Source organism: Drosophila teissieri, chromosome 3R, assembly GCF_016746235.2.
Source record: "Drosophila teissieri strain GT53w chromosome 3R, Prin_Dtei_1.1, whole genome shotgun sequence".
Taxonomy (NCBI): domain Eukaryota; kingdom Metazoa; phylum Arthropoda; class Insecta; order Diptera; family Drosophilidae; genus Drosophila; species Drosophila teissieri.
In genome coordinates, this window is record NC_053032.1 from 25,180,128 (window position 1) to 25,196,751 (window position 16,624).

At 46.9% G+C, this 16,624-nt stretch overlaps 2 protein-coding genes across 4 annotated transcripts; one reads left to right on the forward strand and one right to left on the reverse strand.

Moving 5' to 3' along the window:
• Positions 1-825: 825 nt before the first annotated feature.
• Positions 826-4,147, reverse strand: LOC122620751. The gene is made up of 4 exons (XM_043798358.1): positions 3,585-4,147; positions 3,446-3,514; positions 2,268-2,390; positions 826-2,151 (listed from the first exon to the last, which is right to left on the reverse strand). The coding sequence occupies exons 1-4, from the start codon at positions 3,741-3,743 to the stop codon at positions 1,204-1,206; spliced, it is 1,299 nt and encodes a 432-aa protein (XP_043654293.1). The 5' UTR covers positions 3,744-4,147; the 3' UTR covers positions 826-1,203.
• Positions 4,148-5,749: 1,602 nt separating this feature from the next.
• LOC122620667 lies at positions 5,750-16,221 on the forward strand. 3 transcript variants are annotated; one of them, XM_043798251.1, is made up of 5 exons: positions 5,750-5,865; positions 7,972-8,291; positions 9,608-9,697; positions 13,513-13,684; positions 14,950-16,221. In XM_043798251.1, the coding sequence occupies exons 2-5, from the start codon at positions 7,977-7,979 to the stop codon at positions 16,071-16,073; spliced, it is 1,701 nt and encodes a 566-aa protein (XP_043654186.1). In that variant the 5' UTR covers positions 5,750-5,865; positions 7,972-7,976; the 3' UTR covers positions 16,074-16,221. The 3 variants fall into 3 exon arrangements, with proteins under 3 accessions (XP_043654186.1, XP_043654185.1, XP_043654187.1); XM_043798250.1 differs by lacking the exon at positions 5,750-5,865 and adding an exon at positions 6,624-6,687; XM_043798252.1 differs by lacking the exons at positions 5,750-5,865; positions 7,972-8,291; positions 9,608-9,697 and adding an exon at positions 13,149-13,390.
• Positions 16,222-16,624: the final 403 nt, after the last annotated feature.

Consider the following 16,624-nt stretch of genomic DNA (forward strand, 5'->3'; position numbering starts at 1 on the left):
AGGTGGCGACACCACGGGATACGGCCGCTTATTCCGGCCATTCCGACTAATCCGCGCCCACAATGCTGCACCGCCATCAGAAGTGGCAGCAACAGCAGGAGCGGCGGCAAATCAATTTCTGCATCGCACTCGCCACGGATCTGGACTACTGACTATGGACTACGGACCACGGACTACAGGCTATGCACTGTGGACTCCGGCTTGGACTTGGTCTTCCGGCCCGGGCTTTTGTCGGGCACATCAACAAAAGCAGAAAATAAAATTCAATTAACGCGCTTAAATTAAACTGCCACTTCCTGTTTTGATGACATTTTCATGGCAGCCCCGGCTCCGGCGAAGGAGCAGCGGGTGGCTATTCTGCAGCGATAAGAATGCGGTTTGGAGCAACTGGCTCCTGTTGCTGGCGTGGCTCGCTGCTTCATTGGTGGTGCGGTGGTTCGTCCTGCGTCAATATTAAATGGTAAACGGCCGGCATAATGGCTGTCCAACTGCGGCTGTCATAATGGGACCACCAGGCACCATCAGGAGCCGCCAGGCACCACCAGGCACCATCAGGAAGCAGGGACAGGACAGCTTCCACGCCTGCTCCCGATGACAAATAAAGCTCATTACGCGCTTGTCCAGCATCCTTCATCCTTTGCTCCTGATTGACCTGCATCTGCGCGTGACATCGCCGTCAGCAGTCATAAGTTGCACTGCACTGCGAGAAATGTTTCTATTCTACACTTATATAACTTACTTCTGCATACTCCTAGAGACCATTGATCATTTGCACGACATCCCAGTTCAATTGGCTTTAAATATTTTTATTCTTTTGTTGATGACTTCGAGACTCGCAGCTATCGAGCGAAACCCCCCGGATGCAGTGCGCCCGGACTTCATTATCGAGCTGCACAACTCGGACGCCAAATGACACAAAGTCATTGGAGCGTTCAGGAGTGATTCAATTAGAACTCAACTTGGCCAAGAGTTGAACTCTTCGCTGCAGTTGGCTGGACCAACTTCTTTGCATCTCCATCCTGGGCCTTTGTCCCGGCCTGACACCCATGCAATTCCCTTTGGCCGGGTTCGTTTCTTTGCGCGATAAGCAACTTTGGCCAAGCAACTGGCATTTAATTTAATTAGAAAGGAAAACAGTGGGGCGGAGCGGGTGAATGGAGGAGGCGCCTGATAAGAGGATGCTGTTGATTGAGATGGCGGCGCTCAAAGCAGACGGAAAGCGGATTTGTAGCAGCAGTTCTGTTGGAGGTCCTTTGCAGGATCCTGTGCATCCTGCAGCTCGCAGGGACAGCGGTACATCAGCACGGCCGGCTTAGTTTGGACAACCTGCTGGGGCAAATCTCGGCTCGGAGTGACAGGAGGTATGCGAACGGGTTGCAATCCACAGGATTCAGAAGATTCATTGATGCCCGGCCTGTCGGAGGAGGATGGTGGAGAAGGTGGAGAAGGAGCATGCAAGGCTGTGGCGTAGTTGTGGCTGCTGTCCGTTCCGGATTCCTCGTCAACGCCCTCGGCATTCGGCTTAACTCCTTCCTGCTGTAAATCATTCGTCGAGAGTGAAGGATGCGCCGCATTCCCGTCAAGCGTGGCATGCATTGTTGTCCTTTCGGGGGGCGCGGCTGTCACTGGCGATGTCCCGGCCGGGATTTCACTGGAGTCGCCAGCGACATCCGTGGCACTAGTCCGCAGCAGGGTAGCGGCATTCGTGGCACTGAGGTTGTCCGTGGAGTAGGCGCAGCCCTCGAGCAACTTGGTTAGGAACTTGTTCGTTGGCAGCACGGGCCTGCGCTTTCGCCAGGTGTCCTGTCCGGTTATCCTGTCCGGTCGCCCCCCCACCACTGGCCGTGTTATCCCGGCAAAGAGCTTCTGCCGCAGCCTGTTCTCCGTGCGGCACATCTCGAAGGCGTTGGCAATGGTCAGGAAAATCTGCTCCGCCAACAGAGCCCGCCGGGGAGTGTAGAAGTCCCGGCAGACAGGACATCGCTCCGAGCGGATGCGACAGTCCACGCAGAGCAGGTGTCCGTTCTGGCACTGCATCGCCGGCGGAGAGATGGTCACGCCGCAGACAGGACACTCGACGAGGCGCAGGATGCTCTCCAGCACGAGGGACAGGCGGCGCAAACTGGTGGGCATGGGGGCGCAGCAGATGCTCTATGGATTTTGGATTTTGGAGAAAACCCATGGGTCAGCAGGATTTTGATGGCGCACGGATAAGTTAGCCATGGCAAAATGGCTTAAATAGCTGAATAATAGTTGAAAACACTCACATTGTTATTACAGTCCTTGTCACACTCACTGTTCCAACAGAGAATTGTGACGCAGTCCTTTTGACTCTTGACCATTTTGGCGATTTCAGACACTCTCAGGCCCAAAACATCGTGGCCATTTACCTGGAAATTAAGATTTATATACTTTTAGAGGAAATATCTGGTAGTAGATAAGCTTAGATTGCAGAATAATGTTGTTATTTATTATAGGAAAGAATGGCCGTGCAGAAAACAAGAATCAAGTATCTAAATATCTGGTTTCGAAGAAAACGAATGGCCAACTCATTTCCAAATTCCGCGCACTGCTTGCAGCTGTATCGCGCGCACTGCTTGCGGATGTTAACCTCAGCGAGCACTGTTAACGCAATGGGCTGTTATCCGTTATCTGATAACTCATGTTTGCTGTGAATATTTACTCTGCGCTAATTAATCTTTGTCATCAACTAGTCGTTCTACTACGTTCGAGTTGTGTCATTAGTTTTGGGGGCGGGCGTTGCATTCGCCAGCTGTTTCAAGTGCCCACTGCCCCCTCCCCACCCCCACTTCACCTCCCACAAAGGTGCTGAATAAAGCCGATGCCGAGCAATTAAGTTTTACTGCATTGCTATTTTAAGCCAACAATATCCACGAAGACCAACAAAGGCGGCTACAAAAGCGGCTGCAAAGTCCAGACTCGGATATACAGTCCAACTTCCACAGCTCAAACTATTCAAGTTTGTTCTTGAAAATTCAAATCACTATACTGAAATGCTTTCCTCAATAGCATTTTTTTATACTGAGTCACAATTCGTACAGATTTCAGAAATTATTGACTTGAAAACTCACAAAAACACTTAACTAGCTTTACAGCAAAAAGGCGTAGGTAATTTACTTGCACAAGTTTTTCTTTCAACTAGGGAGATATTAGAATTCAAGTGTGTTCTTCAATCCCTTCCTCTTTCTAGTCAAAGTTGCATGCAGCTAGCTTCAACATAGTTGAGCAGCCGAGGAACGGTCACAATAAGCCTTTAATAGGTTTACAAAGTAAATTCCCCATCGATATATTGTTAGTTTTGTAACTGAAGTTCAGGCGCAGATAGAGTTACCATTGCAGTTGGCCTGCGCTCATTTCTGCAACTGGAGGAACTGAAAAGGGGTGGCACCAACCTGTGGCACCCACTTCTACCACTTCTACTCACCTCCAGAACACAGTCGCCGGCTTTCAGGCCGCAGAAAGCGGCAGGTGTGCCGGCTGCCACCTCGCAAACCTGTCGGTGTTATGGGGATATGGTAATTAGGTGGGGGGCGTGATCTCCAGCCGTTGGCTATGCGTATTACCCAGGGATAGGGATCCCACTTGCTGCGAGTCAGCTGGAATCCGTAGTTCTCCATCGCCGGTGCGGCCCTGGGGATCCTCAGCAGTCGCACGGAGGAGCCAGCGCCAAGCTGTCCATCTTCGCTGGGTGGGGCCTGAAATCCTCCCGATGATTTCCTCATTTCAGGCTGGAAAACTCACACACAGGTGCTGGCTGGGATCGTTGTGAGCCAAAGTAAAGTGCGGCTAGCGAGCGACGTGTTCAACGAGCGCTCTCAGTTGGCAAACTGTTTTTCGTGAGTCTGTTGGTTTTTTTCGAGCCAGCTGGCGATATGTGGGCCGGCTGAAAAGTTGCCGAGTGGCGCTGCTTTTGGGCCGACGCAATCGGCTACGACAAACATTTTGGCCAGCTCCCCAGCATCGCCACACTTAACCCCTTCCCCAACTTAATGACTCTGGGCCATCCGCCAGCTGACGTTGGTGTTGTAAGTGCTCGGCGCCAAAATGTGGCTGCGGTTCAAGATCCGAGATTCGAGATTCGAGTTCCGAGATCGGAGATCTGAGATCTGAGCTCCATGATCCAAAGCTGACAGCCAGCTGAGATCATGGAAATTCAACTTGTGAAGCTAAGTAAATATTTGAACTTTCGGCTGGCAGCGGTTTTTGGGTGCGCTATAAAGTTGCAGGTATACACATTGTGACACCTTCGAATATACTGAATAAACAAACGAGTTCTTCAGCGATTAAGTCATGGGGAAGTTGCTCGATATGGTAAATATGGAAAATAATAACTTTTGGTTCGAATGTGCAGCCTGCTGTAAATGTGCGGAAGTGAAATCGAGAACATGGCTAAATGCAATGGCTCTTAAATTAAAAACACACAGTAAAAATATTGTGTTTGTTTAAAGAGATTAAAAGTATGAAATTAAATGTACCAAAACAGCGCAGACAAAGATAAATAACCAATATAAACTGAACAAGACCTGCAAATGAAGTGTTAAATTGTATATTTATACAGTTGGGTTACAGCCTGCTCAAATTGTAATCAGATAAAATCGCTATTAGCAGTAATGCACACGAAACTTAATCAGTTTAATTCCCATTTGTTGGCTTTAAAACTTTTGCGACTGTGTAATTAAATTTGAAAATAAACATCACTATTTTTCGGCTTAATTGCGTGTTGCGTGTTGGCAGTGCCAAATGGCCAGTGCATTTGCGATTGAGTGGCCGGCCGGCCAGCAAGTAAACCAAAATATTATTATTCGAAATGCCAAAGAAATTAAAACAACAACAACGACGACGAGTGTGTGTTTGGCACCACATCAGGGTGTCAAGCTGCGATAAACATAAACAATGGGGCCCTAAATAAATAATCGGGCCTAAAACCAGCTCGTCGATTAACCCTAACAATGATAACTGATGCAAATTGGCAGCTGACAAATGGATTTGGCATGGCCAACCAACCAACTCAAACCAAACCATAGCCATCCGTTTGACTTTCGCTTTTTTGTTGTTTCGTTATCGCCGGTTTAACTGCCATTGAGGCGGTAATTTGAGTTTGGCGCTGGTCGTCTGAAACATTGGCCAAATAGCCAAATAGCATTGAAATTGGTAATTTCATTAAAATTTGCGCCCAGCAACACTGACCCTGGGCTTGGTGTTGTGGTGTGTGTTGTGTGTGATTCGTTTTTGGCTTTTCAATTTGCCAGTTCAATTAGATTTAGCCGAATTTATGTGGCACACAGAAGCGCGCGGCAGCCAAAAGCCGTCAGCAGTGTCAAAATTAGAGAATACTTACCCAGGCAACAACATCAAAACTCATGTTTCCCGTACAGCCACCCACCTAAAAGGTAATTGACTTTTATTAATCGGCCGGCAATTAGGCCGGGCCCAAAGGCAAATGGCCAAATTCAAGTGCAATTCCGCCTCTCCAATCTATTGCCTCTCGACTTGCTTGTGGCCAATGGATGCGGTTTCCAATCACCAAAAAAAAAAACAAACAAAAACAAACATTCAAAAGCTCGCTGGAGCTCGGTGCAAAGCTCTGCCCACAGGTGGCGCTACGTTTGAGCCAAGTTAGGAGGTCTGCTGGTCAGCTGTGCAGAAGTCGAGGCTCAGTTTCTTCGCAACTGGCAAGCGGTTAAGTGCGCAAGCGCCGCAAGTTCCGCTGGAAAACGCGAAGTGCGAAGCGCCGGCGCCAAAATAAAGTAATTACGATCGAAAATCATCAAGCGTGGCCGAGAGTTGTGAAAATTGATTAACCAGCTGGCTCACAAATCAAAAAAAAAACGGTGGAAACAAACGGTGTGTAATTGCTAACACAGCGTGGAAGGGCTAATGGCCCAAACGACCTTACGCTCACCCCACCAACTGCCAGGCCAAGTTAGTAAGCGTTGCCTTAGGTCAAGGTCCAGCTTAGATCCCAGATGCCCAAGCAGCAAAAGGCGCGAAACGAGAATGAAAACGCGGAAGTGTAACGCACAATTATAAACGCATTTGCTGGATACTCGCATAATTAAAAGCGGCAAACAAGTTTGCTTCCATTTCCTAGCGCCCGAGCAAACAAACGGCTCTGAATTGAATTAGAAACAGCGCATAAATCATACGTATTCATACGCAATGCTTGCGCAAACACTGTGCGAAAAAGGGGGGCCGAAGCGAAGGCAACAATCACGTTCCAATTGGAATTTACACGGCAGTGCCACAGTCCCACAGTTCGCTAATTGCAGAGCTGCAGCGTCAATGGCGCATGCGCAACGCTTTTGGCCCGCTTTTGGGTTTCTGGGTCTCTGTCTTTGGGGCTTTTTATTTCGGTTTCTTTTATTTTTTTCAGTTTCTTTTAGTTTTTTTCAGTTTCTTTTAGTTTTTTTTTAGTTTTTTCGCTTGCGGTTTCTCTCGTGTAATTGTGACGCAATTTTCGTGCGAGTTTGTCTTAGTCTCGCCTCGCCAGTTTTGCCACTGACTCAACTCAATACACTGAAACCGAAAGCGGCCATCAAGTCGACTACTTGCAAGCAGTGTGCAATGTGCACCACCTTCGGGCGATTCAGTTGCAATTCACACGCGTTTAAGCTCAGTTCGCTTCCTACACTCGTTGAGCTAAAGATTCGCAGCGTTAACTTTACGGTATAAACATGGCTGTGGGCAATTAACAATTGAGTTTGGACCTTAATTGGAGCGTTACCAGTGGCAGTCATCCTGCGTTTTGTGGTCAGCCAATTGATGCGCTTCATTGGCCTGCAGCTGAAACAATGGAGATTCTTTTCTTTCCATTGGATTCGTAGTGGAATTAGTAGTGGGTGCAGCTTTAACTTATTGCTGCGGTTTTGGCAACTAATTAAATCGAATGCTGAATGCTGAATTGCCCTTACAAGGGATAGCACAGCGCTGGCTGATGGCCAGCTTGTTGTTCAGTGATTGCTTTAACTACGGCTGTGCCCACTTCAATGAGCCGACGTCATAGCGATTTCATGGCCAATGTCAGTAGAAGTGAAGTGAAGTGATTTGAACAAGTTTGCCATACTCGCACTCGAACTCATGCTCATACTCATACTTAAACTCAAACTCACATCTGTATCCGCGTGCGTAGACAGCCGAGGAGGAAGCTATAAATTCCCAATCTGCTCCAAGTTCTCGAGTGCAAGAAACATAATCAATTTCGCAGCGAAAATCTTCTAAACTGACAACCAAGCGAATCTGACGACTTCGATAACGATTTGTGACTCAGCTAAAGAATTTCAGTCCGTAGAACAGCTGCTGAGTTCTGGTTAATACAAAACATATATAGTATATATATATGAGTTCCTGCTTGGCTTTGTTGCTTAATTGATTTTCCTTGGTGCTAAAAAGTTTGAAAGAAACCCTTTCTATTTGGTTTTTTCTATTTGGCTAGGCTCCGCAAAACTTTTGATTTATGTGCGCAAATTTTACGCCTGGCAAACGTGGCGTATGCGTAATTACGACCACTTGGCACCGAAACTTTCTGGCTAATTAATTGGGCAGCGCCTCGAAGCTGCCGAAAGGTGAAGGAATCGCCCGTCGAAAGGTGCAAATGATTCGAGTGCCTGGACTGGAAATCAGAGGACTCCGGTCTTCGGTCTCCGGCCTCAGGTTGCCCCAATCACACACACTCGGGGGCATAATAAATGCGGGTGTGTACGTGATGGGCATGTCAACTAGAGTTGGGCCCCCTTCGCCAAACGAAATAAAACAGTTTGGCAACATTTCTCAAAGCTCCCCTCCCCTCGTCCAGGTGTTTATGTGTGTGTTAGCCCAGGTAATTAGATGAGCGGCGAGTGGGGTGAGTGTGTGCGTCTTCGGTATTGAAAATTGACCAAATTTATGTGCGACCTTGTGGCTTAAGTGGCGCTTTTGATTTCAATTCTCTCTCTTTCTCTCTCTCTGTTGCAGGCAAAATGCTTCAGTTGTGCACCATCTACGCCTGCGCGAACGGCACCTTGGGCCTGAATCTGAGCCGTGCCCCCTGGGATCCGTATCCTTGGGTCAGCGGGGTGCAGGCCAAGTCGAGTGCGGAGAGGGGCGGAGTTCGCATGGGCGACACCCTGCTGGAGCTGAATGGAGCCGATGTCCTGGGGCTGAGGATCAGTGAGCTGGCCAGTCGGCTGCAGGATCACTGGCAGAGCGGCGCCGAGGTCGTGACCCTGATGATGTGGCGCCAGCAGGCGAGCATCGACCCAAGTGAGGATCCTGCCGAGGCATCACACGCTGTGGTAAGTAGTCGCATGTGGCATGTGCTCTTGAGTGCCCCATATAGTTGGCCTAATTGGGCCGAGATGAGTGGCGGAGTGTGCCATTGTCTTGCATGAGTGCGCCACTGAGCGTTACGTAACTCTGATTGGCTTAATGACTGCTACTGCTACTGCTAATTAGTAATTCGTAATTCGTAATTAGTAATTAGTTTCTGCAGCTTGGTCCGCTTGCTTAGTGGGCCTGCTGCAGTTTGGCGGGCAAAATAATGGAGCCCCATTCCAAGGTTACTTGGCACAGAATACAAAAAATGCCTGATTAGTCTGCAGCAAATAATTCATGCATAACCGCACGTAATTGTAATTGACTGGTCATCAATTGATATTTACTTAAACTTAATTGCGTAAAGAGCGGCTTTGTTGCACGGATTATGAGTTCAGATGCGGCCTTTACATAAGTCAAATCGAGTTATAAACTTTATATTGCTGCAACTTAAAGTGCTTGTGCTCTGAAGGTTCTCCTTCATTATTTATTGTTTTTGTTTTAAAATCAATTCACATAATGATTGCCAAATATACAATATCAAGCCTCAAAGTCACACCGCAGGACTTTTGATTTGCCGAAAGTTTCTCAATTAAAAAGTCAACGAATGACCTGCTCGTATATTTGGAGCACAAGTGTATAGGTAAAGTGAAAACCCAAGGTAATCCTTGAGGTGTTCAGCCGTGCAGATGTCCTGGCGGCATCGGTGTAGTTGCAAATTGTTTATCTGCCAACTTTATTAAATGCAATTGAATCGAAATAACGCAATTTCGTTCTCGACACATTATGTGTACTTTATTACAATTCAATTGACCTAAATGTCCTCGCCGAGGACAGTCCAAATTTAAGGCCAGCCAGGACATTCGCACACACACACACATAGCACACTAGTGCAGCTGCTACACAGGTGGTTGGCATGGAAAGTGCATTTCAATCAATGCCGGAGGCATTGAATCACAGAATGTGTGCCAGATTGACCCGTTAAACAGATTAAACTTGCAACCGCACTAGGCCATAGGACATTATGAGTCCTTCCCATGCAGGCGAGCCTCACGATTTTGATTATCGACTGCTAAACTGAATGCAAATCGGCTTAAATCAAAAGGCTTTCATTGGCAGTGGAGCGTGAATTATTAACGCCACCATGTGGGCCGCCCAACACCAAAAATGTTTATATAATTAAGTGCAGGCGTCGGATCAATTTGATTGAATTTCCCGAAGTGTCGCTTAACCTTGAAGTGGCATCCTTCATTTGAGCGACCAGTGATTCTCATCGCTTCTCTTTATGTATTTGCAGCAGCACGGCATTAATCAACAATCGCTGCAAAAGTTTGCAACATGCCTGCAACATATTTCCCAATTACTGGAGTGTCCTGTGTGCCTCGAGGTAAGTGCAACGAGGGCGCTGCGGGATGCGATATGGGGGATTGGATGATGGGTGGTTGATGGTAAATGGTAGATGGATGCTGGGCCATAAGGACATTCCGCTGCCTGCATGTGCATTGCATATCGATGAGGCTGGCTTTAGTTTTAGTTCCAGTTCTAGTTCGTCATTATCTAACTCAGCTGGGCTCAAACTCTCGGCCCAACTCGCTCGAAACTTAGTTGGCCAGTTGGCCTCTTGTTTGCCTTTGTGAGCCGCCGCTGTCAGTCTCACTTTGAGAAAAATTTCTAAATATTAAATCGAGGTTATATTTTCACTGCATCTCACTGCCATTTAGCACTGGGCATTTAAAGTAGCTTGAAAGCATTTTATGCCTGGCTCTGCTTACATATTTCGACCTATTACTATTCTTGTACTGTAACCTATTCATAATCCAGCATATTACCCAGTTTTTTGTTCAGTGCAATGCTAGTTCCATTGGCAATCCCAGTGCCATCCTCTTCCGGGGCTGCGTTGATTTGGCTGCGCAAGTTTGTTGCTAATCACTTGACTGTATATAAAGTTTGCAACGTCGGGCTGCCGGTGATTGCGTGCCCCATGCTTCGTGCCCCGTGCCCCCGCTTGGCAGTTGCCCACGTCCATGGATCATGCCTCCTGCGCTGCTCCGCTCCAGGGATGCCAGGATGCGGGGCTGCTGGGATGCCAGGATGCTGGGATGCTCCTCCCTGCCCCGCAGGTGTGCCAGCTTTGTTGACTCAATTACTCAAACGACGCACATGGCCAGATCCATGTTGCAAGTTAATAGCCGTCGGTTATGTTGCCTGGCCAAGTTTTTTATTCGGCCGACTGCTTGGCTGTTTTATTTTGGCCCATATTCGAGTAGGTTTTTTGATAAATGTTTGCCCTGCCATGTGATTTGATTAGTTTTGCACAATATATACACATCTATGTTATATACACGGCCCATGTGATTGATTATGTCGTTTAAAAATCAAATATTGACGATTAGTGTGTGTCGAGTGAGCGGTTGAGTATATGTGAGTATGAGTGTGTATGTGAGGGAAGGGTGTGTGTGTGTATGGGTGTGGCGGAAGTCAGTGTGAATAATCGTGTCAATCGCCTGCGGGCCAGCTTCTGATTCTGATTCTGATTTGGATTCAGATTTGGTCGTTTTTGATGCTTCGCAGCGCAGAGCTCGTTGTGCATTTAAATTAAAGCTGCTGCCGAGGGCCGGACTTTAAATTTATATTTATATTTATGCATTATATGTATGCCCGGCTTGTCAGCAAAAACATAAATTTAATTAATTAGACAAGATAAAGAGTGAGCAGACCGGTGAGCAGGGCACCAGGCACCCACCCATTTCTGGGTTTCTGGCCATTTAAAATGCAGAGTTATTTTCAAATGAAATTCTCGCCTGCAGCAGCACATCTCGTTTGCAGTGGAGTGGAGTGGAGTGGAGTGTCAGTGTGTAACCATAAATTAAGCATGTGCCGGGCGGGTCAGGACGGGCAAGGACCGGGAGCAGATATCCTGGACACGGCCACGCTGCAACGCCTTCAGAGCTACAGAGCTTCGCAGTTGGCCACAGAGCAGCTTGAACTCCACTTGCAGCTGCACTGAATAATTTGTTTATTAACCCGAAATCAGTTTATCCTGCTCCGTCCTGCGGCTGAGTTGCCAAAGAGAGAGAGAGAGAGAGAGAGAGAGAGAGAGGGAGCGAGCGAGCGAGAGAGAGGCACTAAGAGTCCTTCGGATTTGGCCATTATTACTCTGGCACGGAGCTGGCATTATATTGTATTATGAGCACATTGCCATGTCCTTTGCCATGCACGTGTGTGTGTGTGTGTGTGTGTGTGTGTGGTGTGCTCATGTATGCAAACACGCACACATGTCCATTAAGTTATTAAGGGATTTGTTTTGCTGGATTTTCAATAGTTGTGCATCCTCGATTCCCTCGAATGCTAATCGCCTGCATTAGCCTGCATCCAGTTGGATAAGGATGGCCTATGTCCTTCCCTTGCATCCTTTGCTTTCCTCTGCTTTCCTTTCCTTTCCTTTCCGTTGCGTTGCGTTCCCAGACGTTCCGTGTTTGACATTTAATCGGGCATGAAATTGTTTTTGTTTCATTTAAATATGCATAAATTTGCAGGCCATTTAATTTTCATAAATCTTGCAAACAAACAGCTCGGCTCTGGCACTGGCACTGGCACTGGCTCTCCTGATGGCATTATGATTAATTCATTTTCGATCAGCCCTGCGGCGCTTTAGTTAATTTAAGCAATATAAACTGGCCAACTCAACGAACGAGTAAACTTGCAGTAGAATCAATACTGCTGATATAAAACTGAGGCCTTTACAATATGCCTAAAAGCATGCTATGCCAATTTCGATTACTCGGCGACAGATGCCGAAAAGTGGGCCAACTCACTAAACCCACTCGGTTCTGGCCATTTCCGCCGCCACTTGCAGTTCCACATCCAGTTCCCCTTTCCCCTTCCCCTTTCCGCTTCCCCTTTCACTGCCACTTCCGCTTGGCCATTTTGTTTTCGCTCAGCTGCATTTAATTGATTTCTATCACTAATTGGAGTCTTTGTTTATGCATGCTGGGGTATTAAAATTAAAAGCATTTGCTCATGCCATTTAAGCCAATTAAAAACAATAAAAGACGAATGGCATTAAAAATATCTGCCACACGTGCATGTTCCTTAAATCCCTATTATTCTGTTTGTCAGACATGCTTAGAAATCTGGCCAAGTTGCTGTACCTTAAACTCTATATACACTCAGAAAATATCTAGTCGTTAGTTCTTCATCAATCAAACCTATACTTGAAAAGTTATTAAACAGCTTGGCAGTGACTTCGATGCTACGTTAATGTGCAACCAATTTACCTGGCAGTGCACTGCGTTCCTTATCTTTTGGTTTTTATCTGGTCAGATTGCAATCGAATCGTTTTACATTTGTAATACTTCGATTGCAGTTTTGCCAAATCGCAGCAAAAACTATGAAAGCTGTAGTACAGAAATTGTTTCTTTATTCAGCTCGTTGCAAAATTTATGTTCGCCTGCATATTTACAACAGTTTTTGGCCAAATACACGCACAGACAGCCAGAGACAAAAAGCTTTGGCCAAATATGTAACATCGATATACATATGCACTCGTGTATTTATGTGTGCATACAGCTCCTTTCGTCCTTTAGTCTATTTTTCGTGCTCGTATTTTTCGTATTTTTCGTATTTTTCGCAGTTTTATTTTATTTGGTTTTATTTTGTTTTTCATATTTCCGCATTTGTGTTTTTGTGATGGACCGACTTGAAATGCGCAAAAGTATTTGGGTGCGCATCAAACACAGTTGTATTATTTTAAATCCGCTTGCAATATTTTCAATTTGATTTTCAATTTAAATGGAAAGCTTGCTGCGCAGCATAATACATTTTTCATGTCGATTCCTGTCGAGAGGAGCCATCCTTGCTGCACTGCATCTCCACTTGAGGATGCCGAGTTCAAAGGGGGAGGTCAGACCAAGAAGCAAATGTGGGCAATAATCAAATTTGGTTGCCGTTTGTGCATTACGAACGACAGACTTGAAATTGATTTTTGCTCAAATGCAATTGGGGAAAATCATAATGCAGCAATCAGGCTGCTGAGCTCAATATCAGCTCATGGGCACGTCGGCCTCGATGGCCATGATATGTATGTATAATTAATTGAAATAATTCCCCCTCTAAATAATTACTCTGCCTCTCTTTTTTATGTTCACCTCTTGCTTTGTGGCGGAACCTGGTAAACTGGCAACGGAATGGATCGGAAATCAGGTCATCAAGCCACCTGGCTGGCAGTGCTGCAATGGACACGTGCTCTGCAATAATTGCCGCAGTCGCTCCGTAAAGTGTCCTGTGTGCCGCGTTCCTTTGGGGCCGAGGGGCCGCTGTCTGCTGTCGGACAAGTTGTTCACCCTGCTGGCGGAGAGCTTCCCCTGCGACGGCGGTAAGTGCCACTGCTCACTGCTCACTGCTCACTCTTTAAGGACACACATTCGCGACTTGTATCCACTTAGTCCGGGTCTGAAAGACAACCCAATTGGTGCTGTCATTAGGCAACAGATGTCTAATGTTTCTAGCGGGTCCTTAAATGGCCAAAAGCGGAGGTCTTTAGGGGGCACAGTCTGCTGATGACTTTAATACAACTTATTATAACAACTTATATACCTTCAATGTCAGGCTATAACTATTGGGATTTTTTAAATCCAATTTGCAATAATTACATTTCATTCGATTGAACTTTAGTTCAAAAGGCATTTCATTTCGGGGGCGTTGCTGTTTGTAATGCAACACCCTCTGGAAATAACCTTTGTGCCCGCCTCGCTGTAATTTATCCTGCGCCAATGGCAACATCCTGGCTCGGAATACTCATTTGTGTGGGCCAAAACTTTGCGACGGCGGCAAGTGTCAATGTTTCACTTAAATCTCGACCGAGATGCGGCGCAAATGAAAGAAAAATGTGACGGGAAAGCGGAGCCGAGTCAAGAGTGCTTGAAATTGAGCGCAATGGCTCATCTTCGCTTGTTGTTCTTTTTATGGCATAATTATGTAACATAAATTGCTAAAGTTTTTCGTGCTTAGCTGCGTTGCCATCTTGCTGGGATTGTTGTTGCCGCCGCTGCTTTTCTTGTTTTTCTTGCTTTTCTTGTTTTTCCTGGTTTTCTTGCTTTTCCACTGGGCGGCTTCGTTTAAAGTTTAGCCGCCCCTGTTGCCATTTTCAATCTGTGTCGGCCAAGTTAACTTGGAGTGAAGTTTACAGCGGAGGTAACAAGCAGCAACAGAATTTTCCGCCGTTGTCTGCATTTGTTTTTCCTTGTTGGTCTTCATTTTTTGCCACTTTTCCCGCACTTCAGGGTCCTTGGCTTTGTTTTCCCCAGATTATGCTGTGCTTAGTGCGTTTTTATTGCTTCTACATTAAGTGTGCATTCTTTATGATTCGCCTGGATTCACCCATAGTTCGCCCATAGTTCACCCATTTTTATACAGATGCAGGTGGGTACGTGGATATTTACTTACTTTCCGCTCTATTTTCATTTGCCACTTGAGGAAGTTCAAGGGAGTTTCAAGTCAAGAGACTTGGATTTGGGGGCAAAACACAAACGAGCGCAAATGGACAACTTGCGTGGATCTGCAGCTGCCCTAGTTGTATTTATTATATTTACATTTCGTACTTTTTGTAATGCTCCCCCTTCTTACGGTGCCTCTTTTCAGCGAAAACCAACAAGGTGACTGCCGCCCAGGGCCATGGAAAGCTGAGCAGCGTCAACAAGTGCACAAATGAATATCATAATCAACCGAAAATGGCGCTGGCCAAGACGAGTTCCGGCAAGTCCAAGTGCGGCAAGCAAATCTCCAGGCAACTCGAGCCAGCTCTGGTGGACCAAAGTCCTCGGGAAATCAGAAGGAAGAGCTACGACGAGGGGGAGGGGGAGGCTGTGCTGCCACGTTGCACGCTGATAAAAGTGCAGCATCAGGAGGCCGCTGTCGAGCACTTTTCGGGGGAAGGTCACAACAATATGCTCGTTAAACCAAAGTTAAAGTTGAGTAAGAAAAGTTGGCGGATTACAGGGCCAGATCAAGACGGATTGCGCTGCGATGAAGTTGCCACCATAAATAATGGTGGCCAGGTGCAGGAGCAGCAGCACCAGAAGCAACTGGGGCATGAGGAGTCGGCCAGCGGCGAGAGCGAGTATCAGAATTATCATTGCCCGACTGGGAAATCATGCAGCAGCCACAGTTACCAACTTGGCCAACTTGGCCAGCCAGTGGCCAACAAATTGTCAACAGTCGCGTTGCAGGATGCGGCAGTGGAGGACTCGGGCGGCGCATCCTTATCAGCGGGGAGCCATAAACAGGCGCCGGCAGCCGGAGTAAATCAGGTGCGGCCACTGGAGGCGGGTTCAATAGGTCGGCGGGAGTGGCAGTTGCTGCGACATTTGAGCGGCGACCACCGGCTGGCCGTGTTGCAAATCTACGGCACGTTCGGCGAGCGGTTGCATGTCCGCCCCCAGCTGCCCCTGGAGGGCGTGGCTTGCCTGCGGCTGAGCGAGGACTCCACCACTTTTGGCCACGTCACTGTGCACACATTTTTCTTGGCTGTCATTGCGATCGGCGGCGGCGGCGGCGACGGCGACGAGCACGCCGTCTTCCTGTGGCACCTGGACCCCCTGCCACATGGACCTCCATTCGAGACTGTCATCGAGACACAAGGCCACCGGTTCGTGGGAGCTGCCCACTCGCTCCGGCGCAGCTGGCCGGAGATTAGGGCATCCGGCCAGTTCCTCACCTGCCGCAATCTGGCTGCCACGTGCGAGGTGACCATCAGAAACAGGTAGACCGCATTATGCACGAAAGACTGCTTCCAAAACTTAGGTATTAAAGCTAATTAGGCAATTAGGTAATAAGGTAATTTAGTAGTTCTCGTGTTTGAGAGCTTTAAGGCAAAGTTAAGAACTGATGGCTGCAAAAGCGGCGATAGAGCAAACCAAAATGCAATGAAAATAAAATGAAACGTGAATTGTATGCTTTGTAAATTATATTTGCATTTTTTTCCATCGGCCGCGTATTTATACGAAAAATGCAAAACGCAATTTGGAAATGTGTTTAATTTGCAATATTTTTAATTAATAAAAACATTTAGAAATGTGCTGGTCTGGCAGTTCGAACCCATAGATGCTGCACAACCCATAGATGCTCTACAAAAGAATGGTTTGATATGGTATATGCACACTTTTATGACAAAATTAATACCTTTCACGCGGCACATAACATTTTTGTGGAAATGCCATGACCCATTTCGAGAGTATCTCCATTAGGCCTTGCGTCCTTGTGTGGTGGAATAATAATTCCGATGTTTGTGCAAAAGAAAGCGAAAAACTGAACACTG

Bases quoted from the DNA above. Each gene is read 5' to 3' on its own strand.
- LOC122620667 (XM_043798251.1), top strand. From the start codon at position 7,977: ATGCTTCAGTTGTGCACCATCTACGCCTGCGCGAACGGCACCTTGGGC. The intron at 8,292-9,607 runs GTAAGTAGTCGC...ATGTATTTGCAG, and splicing joins CCGAGGCATCACACGCTGTG to CAGCACGGCATTAATCAACA. The intron at 13,685-14,949 runs GTAAGTGCCACT...GCCTCTTTTCAG, and splicing joins GAGCTTCCCCTGCGACGGCG to CGAAAACCAACAAGGTGACT.
- LOC122620751 (XM_043798358.1), bottom strand. From the start codon at position 3,743: ATGAGGAAATCATCGGGAGGATTTCAGGCCCCACCCAGCGAAGATGGA. The intron at 3,515-3,584 runs GTAATACGCATA...TAACACCGACAG, and splicing joins AGTGGGATCCCTATCCCTGG to GTTTGCGAGGTGGCAGCCGG. The intron at 2,391-3,445 runs GTGAGTAGAAGT...CTTAATTTCCAG, and splicing joins CCGGCGACTGTGTTCTGGAG to GTAAATGGCCACGATGTTTT.